Raw genomic sequence first — 7,500 nt, 5'->3', positions numbered from 1 at the left:
GGGGTGAGTCTTCATTCTTTCCACCACAAGCTGAGATTTTGTTTTTCCCCTGAAGCTTTTTATCTGCGTTACGCCGTAAACGAAAAGGTAATCGGCAATTCAGGTGCAATTCGATTGGGCTTTTTTATGATCTAAAGAGCTAATGATAGAGATTATGACACATTCTGACTACCGTAGGACCAGCGTCGGACTTGGGAAAAGTACCAGGGTGTTCGGCCATGGGCCTTTTCAATGAGTCAGGTTCTTCAGCGCTGTCACACTCATATGATAGCCTTCACAGTCCAGTGTTCCCATCACTGTACTGGGACATTGAGACCCAGTAAAACCAGAGAGAAGGGCGCCCCTTACCAATCTATCAAAATCTCCTCTGTCAGTCAGGTGTGAGAATGGGGGCGGGGAGAGGGTAGTGCTCGTGTACAAGGGGTTGAAGTGTGATATTTTAGGTAAGAGTGAGACAGGGCGATGACAGAGGGTGCTGGGGAGGAGGGGGGGGGGGGGGGTGAAAATTTGGGGTGAAGTGAAATGAGGCAGCATTGAATAATATTTGATATTTGTTTGAAACTCCAAGAGGACGTGAGAGGAGCCAAAACATGCACTTAGACAAATGAGGCTGAATTTAGCTCAGAAACGAGTGTGTGTGTGTGTGTGTGTGTGTGTGTGTGTGTGTGTGTGTGTGTGTGTGTGTGTGGTGCGTGTGTGTGTGTGTGTGGGTGTGTGTGTGTGTGGGTGCGTGTGCGTGTGTGTGTGTGTGTGGTGTGTGTGTGTGTGTGTCTGTGGTGTGTGATGTGTGTGTGTGTGTGTGAGCGTGTGTGAGCGTGTGTGTGTGTGTGTGAGTGTGTGTGAGCGTGTGTGTGTGTGAGTGTGTGTGAGAGTGTGTGTGTGTGTCTGTGTGTGTGTGTGTGGTGCGTGTGTGCGTGTGTGTGTGTGTGTGTGTGTGTGTGTGTGTGGGGATGACATGGGCGGGTCCTGCATAAATGTTGAATAGGCTGTAGTTATATCTGCTCTGAACACACAGGACATATAGAGAGAGAACACAGGGAACACAGGACATATAGCGAGAGAACACAGGGAACACAGGACATATAGCGAGAGAACACAGGGAACTCTGCCAGGCTTTTCATGCATTGACTGAAGTATGTGGATGGTGTGAGATGAACCCTGCATGTGTTCTCATTGTTGGGGGTCTCGTCTTTCTTAGAACGTCTGGTCTAGACCACATGCACATTGGGTGGGCAGCAACCACAGTGCACGAGGTTCATTTTTGGAAAATTTTTATGGTGTTGGGAAGTATCGAGTTTGCGAAGGACAGTTTACTTTAGATACGCTGTCAAGCATTTATTGAGTTTCACTATAAAAGACCACTCTCTCACCCAGCCCATTTGGTTTTTATAGAAATCATTGTTGATCTTGGTTCTAAACCCTTGAGTTTTGGCTCTGGGTGACATTTTCTGACAGACTGGCTTATGCGACTATCTTTTTGTCCTGTACAATAATTCGAACATGTTGTGAGCGCACACCATGTTCCAGCATCTTTCAGTGAAAAGGTAGAAACTTAAGTATCTCATTAAGAGATTATGAAAGCTTTTAAGCTATTAAAAGACTGTGTGAGACTGAGAGAGAACTGCATCTCGTCTTACAGTTAACCAACTTATTTTTTTTTTATCTTTTTTTTTTTTTTTCATCGCACACAACCCTATCCATTGTCTGGACGAATGTAAAACATGTTTGTTGGAGGAGAGGGAGGTACTACAGAGGCTGCAATGACCTCACAGTACTTTTCCAGAGTGAAACGCACAAGGCCCTCGCTGGACAAATTCTTAACTGTAGCAACGTCTCCCCCCCCCCCCCCCCCCCCCCCCCCTCCCTTAACTATCTGAAGACAAATGCAAGGTCGCAGTGCTGCTTTCACTTCCCCAGTAATTTTCCCCTCGCTTCACTTTCGATCACCTGTTTAAAATGATTCATCAAATACAGGGTCAGAAGGTCAAGATAGTACTAACCTGGCAACAGAGGGACTTCCTTAGCAACCTTTTTTTTGTGTTGTTTTTTTTTTTTCTTTTGCAGTAGTCTCTGCTGAGACACTGTGTATTACATTTTCATTAAATGTTAACTCCAGGGAGGGTTAGCAGGTCAGAAATGTAATCTGTGTGATCACCCTGATCGTGGGTCCCTGCCAGTGCTTGTTCAGTGCTCAGTTGGTCTGAGGGTTTGGAGGCGTTTGGTGCATGTAAACAAGCCCCCGTCCTGCTCATGAAGAATGTGCCACATATCAGAAATGTTTAGAAAGCACTTTCATGTCAGACGTGACATTATCACTTACACTGATGTCCTGCAAACAATAACTAATCGCTGAATTTGTTCTAATCAGCAGAAAACTGTGAAACTATTGAAAACAACCACTTGAAATGTTGCCATAGCATAAGAATACCATATCAGACAAAAGCAGAACAGTGAAGAGAACAGTGAAGAGAACAGTGAAGAGAACAGTTAAGAGAACAGTTAAGAGAACAGTACGGACAGTCATGGTTTTGACAGTGCAGTGGGTTTATTAACATGTTGTTTGACACTTGCCCAGAGTTGTTGTTATCATATGGTTTAAACAGAAGCCCTGTGTGTGATGTCTCTTTTTTTTTTTCCTGAGAAAAATGTGAGACCCCCCCCCCCACCACCCCCCTCCCCCGCACGTGGTTCAGATCTCACGTGTGATACGCCGCTGGGGGGCTGTGTTTCCTTTCTTATCTGTCGATGGGGCCCCCGAACTGTGGCAAACAGAACTGGGGCCCCGCTTCCCAGCAAACACATCTGTGTTTACATGATAAGTATACAAGTACTTAACATAACATCTGCGTCGCTACGTAATATTTATGTTATTGGACGGTGGCGAAACGGCAGAGGAGCTGACGAGAGTGTGATTCTGTCCGAACGCATGGCACCATATCTCCCACACAGCCACAGCAAATGGAAAGCATCTCTTTATTAGTCCTTTTTTTTCTTTTTTTGTTTTACCTTTAGGAACTATATGGACTGTATCGTTTTTGGGAAGAACATAAAACGTTTAGAAAAAGTCCTGTTTTTTCTTCGGAGTGGGGTCGACCAACGTCCACGCTGTTTATACGTTTATTGGCTATACTGTGATCAACTTTGTGAAATATTAACACAGACAACCGAAGCAAAATGCAAAGCCTTGCAGTTAGACCTTTTCTCGAAGGTCATGTGCCCTTGAAGTTGGTATGTGACGTGTGTAAGTTACGGCAGTCATTTTCAAGAAAGTACCATCATGCATCATGCTCCCAAAGCCTGAAGTATGTGAGGAGGCAAAAATAAACAAACATTCAAAATAACTAGAGTCCAGTCTGTAATGAAGCAGTAGCCTTGAATACTGGGGAAGAAAAAGCTCAAGTTTAGTGGTCATCTACTCAGGAACGAAATGCAGATGCGTATATTCAGATGTTTGGCTTTCTAAACTTAAACATGGCCTGGGAAGTGCCAGGCCAGCAAAAAAAAATAACAAAAAAATGAAATCATCGAAGGATTTTTATAAGCCGTATTGACGGCTCGGAGATTCTTCAGTGAGAGTTTTCTTCACAATGACGTGCATTCACTGCAGAAACACTGTTTTAAAGAGACGGAGACAGCATGGAGAGGCCAGGACTGAGTGTATATATACGCTACTCAGCCAGACCAGATCCAACTGTTCTTTGTTTCAAAGAACAAAAAAGAATCAGAAACAGAAGCGAAAACACATCCTCTTTTGTGATTTTCTTAGAGGGCTGTTTCAGTTCAAGTCAGCTCAGTAAGACTATCAACGTGCTACAGTCATATCACTGTTGTGCTAGCTCCAGTATGTGCAAATTTTAGGCCAGAATTCATAAGTTTGTCCAGTGGTTGAAACGTTTGCAAAAACACTGGACACAAAAGTGAAATGACTTAGTGTGATTTTACAATGTGCACCAAAAACAACAATAACAGCAAAAAAAACCCCCCAAAAAAACCCCACTTGTGTTCTGTCCAGTTCCAAGCAATACCGGTCCGGACGCATGCATAACCATTGTAGTCCTGTCCGCAGTATCATGGAGCACAACTCCCATACGTTTGAGCCGGAGGTGCGTCTGAAGCTCATGAACGAGGCGGGGACCAAGGTGGCAGTGCCCCCCAAACCAAAGGTCGCAGAACGAGAACACTGGGGCAACAAGATCGAGTTTGTCCTGGCGGTGGCTGGACACATCATTGGCCTCGGAAACGTCTGGAGGTTTCCGTATCTCTGCTACAAGAACGGAGGAGGTAAGCGCAAAAAAAAAAAAAAAGAAAAAAGCTCAGCACCCCCCCGCCCCAACCCCCCAACAAAACCCCAAAAAAACAGCTAATCAAACATAGTGCCTCTTTTTCAGAAGGACCTAGAAAATGCACAAATTAATGAGTAGCAACATCCACTAATTAAAGAAAGTAGTCCTTTCAGATGATCTGTCTGGCAAATAGTTCTCTTACTGAGACCAGAACAGATGTTAACGTTAGAGAGGAGGCTAACTCGCCAATTGGCCAGAGTCCAAAACGTGAAAATGTAAAGGCCTGTTCCTGAATGGGACTCTTTGTTTCGACAGTAGGTTTTTTTTTTTTTTTTTTTCTAGAAAGAAATATTTTCAAATTATCTCACAAGCCTGCACTCCCATGCAGAGATCCAGAATGGTTTTTAAGGTATTTTAATAGCTACTGGTTTCATTACTGGCTGTAATTTACAGTGCAGATCAAAGAAACATTTGCAAAATTAGTTGTTGTTTTTTTCCCTTCTGAGTGAATAACCATGAATGAAGTAATTCTTCCAGCAGTTAAACAAAGTGGACACATAGCAAAACATACAAGGTAAAAGGTTTTTTAAAAAAATTCACATGCTCTGTTTCACTTAAAAGTAAAATTTATACTTTTAGTTTTGCAAATACTCATAAAAATCCACACTGGAGCTATTTGACACTTTTCAGCTGCAGTTTTTTTAATTAAGCCAAACAGTTTTTTTTTTTATTAAGTAGAGCTGGGTCCTTTACTGATGTTTTAGCCATGATTGCAGTTTAGAACTATAGTTCATCTTTAGGGATGAGCTCCCAGTGTGTGGTTGCCAATTAGAAACATCAAGAAAGCTTGACATGAACCACTTCAGCTAGTGCATGTTCACAACACAACCATGCATAGACAGACGTGGTAGGGGAACGAGGTCTGATTTTTGTGTTTTTTTAAATGGTTGCTAAACCTTTTTTTTATTGCACGCGAGATCATTCAAGGGACTAAAGATTACAGGATCTTTCCTGTCTTCAGACCTACTTTTATATATTAACAAACTTAAAAATAACTACCCAAATAATTAAATAAACCAACAAACAAACACATAAATAAATAAATAAATAACTAAGTAAGTACATAAATTAGAGCATAAATTACAAAAGAAAAAACAAAGCAGTGAGTTATTATAAACTATTGGGAAAAAGCATTTCTGCTGATGTGTATCAAGCTTTTGGCTTCTCTGCTGAGCGAGATGAGCCGAAAGCGCTGACGTTGAGACATCTCCTTAAACGTACACACTGTATCTGGTGCTGTTTCTCTAGGGAGGTGGCCGCTTCAGGCCGTGGGCGAAGTTGTATAACTGCGTCCTCTGTGTTTGGTAAGACATGCAAGTGAATCTAGCCAATGATGAGTGATAATGTGATGTATTTATGTATTTACTTTTTTTTAAAATTTGTTTTTTTTTAAAGCAAGGACAAAGAATAATAAAAAAAAAAAAGCTCTGTATGCATGAAAAAAACAAAGTACAAAACAGTTAGACTGTGTTTTATAGCCAGGATGTTTTTTTAACCAGTAACCGCTAAGTATGTAAATAAAACACAGATAGAATGCTGCTTTTTGTTTTGTTTTTGTTTTTGTTATCGCATGATGTCATAAATGCCTGTGACAGTCAGTGTCAGTTCATGTTGAATGACCTCACTTTGACCTTCGTGAGCTTTGTCCTCGCTTTGTCTGGCCTTTGTTTGTTTGTTTGTTTTGTTTTTGTTTTTTTGTTTTTTTTTTTATTTTAATGTGCGTATCATCTGATTCGGGGAAACTCAAGTTGCATTTTTCTGGAAAACTATCAAAGCTCGACCCCCCCCCAAAAAAAATTTGTGGTCTGAGAAGTCAAAATGAACTGACACGCTGGCACTGTCCCATCGTCGTAACGGTCTCATAACGACCCGTAAAAGAGCGACGGCATTTTGGAATACGTTTAGGTTAAGACTGATGATGATAGGGCCAGGTGAATGCAGATAGGGTCTGTCTGCCCTCTGTATGCGCTGCACTAACGACATTGATCTGTGTTTCAAAGGGGCGTTCTTTGTGCCCTACGTCCTTTTCCTCTTCACCTGTGGAATCCCTCTCTTCTTTCTGGAAACTTCTCTGGGCCAGTATACCAGTCAGGGCAGCATAACGTGCTGGAGGAAGATCTGCCCTCTCTTTGAAGGTGAGACATGAAACGACTGTCCGCACCGTCTGTCTGTCTCTTCAGTCTCATCTCATCTCATCTTTTTTTTTTTGTTTGTTTGTTTTGTTTTTGTCTTTACCACCACAGTTATACATATGGTTCATCTGTCATCAGTTCATCAGTTTGCATCTGTCGTGCACTCTGTGAGCATCTGTGTTTGATTAATATTCTGTTTAATAGTGATCCACAGCTACAGCTATATCACCTCCTAAAAATGTGTAGAATGTACTCATAGTCATTTTTTCTTTTGCTGCAATTTTAATAGTTCTACCGAGGTAACAGATACACAGATGCACGGACTCACACACACACACACACACGCACACACACAGACACAGACACAGACACGTGTGTGTGTGTGTGTGTGTATCTGTTACCTCCATAGAACTATTAAAATATACCATTAAAGACACACACACACATACACACACCTATGTATTCCTATCTGCTTATTTTCATGCAGTGCATAATTAATGGAGTCATGCACCATAGCCCATGTCCTTAAAATGCAGAACAGGTTTCCAAAGAGCACTTTGAAAAATATGCAACAGGTTTTTGAGCACTGTACGTCGTCATATGGAAACTTTTGGAAAAAGAGACTTAGAGGTTAGGGAGATATGGAAAAGAACAGCCAAGATACACTTGTGATGGAAAATCCCCAGACAATGAATACGAGACGAATTGTCCTTGAAAGTCGAACTGTTGACCTCAGCCGTGAGCCGAGTCTTCTGACCTGGCCTCACATGCCTCCCCGCACACACAAGCATCTCCCTCAGTCTCACCACCAGCGCTAGGCATTATGGGAAATTTAGAACTTAGAGACGCAAGAAGGGGTATTGCCAAACTTTACATGTACTTTACAAGTTCTTTCGGGTTCTTTCTGGCCACTTTTTTGGGGTGGAAACGCAACAGTTTGGTGTGACAGTTATAGTGCAGTAGAAACAACAACAGGAAAATTTCCCTTGTGTAGTCTACGTGAAAATAGCCCGTGCTGAAATAGC

General features: G+C 42.1%; 1 protein-coding gene across 1 annotated transcript in view; it reads left to right on the top strand.

Moving 5' to 3' along the window:
* The window catches only part of LOC115815473 (sodium- and chloride-dependent GABA transporter 2-like), an 18,157-nt gene that overhangs the window by 1,204 nt on the left and 9,453 nt on the right, over positions 1–7,500 (top strand). Inside the window, exons 2-3 of the mRNA XM_030778427.1 lie at positions 4,067–4,281; positions 6,344–6,478. Of these exons, the coding sequence (XP_030634287.1) occupies positions 4,071–4,281; positions 6,344–6,478 (346 nt within the window). The 5' untranslated portion in view covers positions 4,067–4,070. The remainder of the gene's footprint in view (positions 1–4,066; positions 4,282–6,343; positions 6,479–7,500) is intronic.

Source organism: Chanos chanos, chromosome 6, assembly GCF_902362185.1.
Source record: "Chanos chanos chromosome 6, fChaCha1.1, whole genome shotgun sequence".
NCBI lineage: Eukaryota > Metazoa > Chordata > Actinopteri > Gonorynchiformes > Chanidae > Chanos > Chanos chanos.
This window is presented reverse-complemented; position numbering and strand designations above follow the sequence as displayed.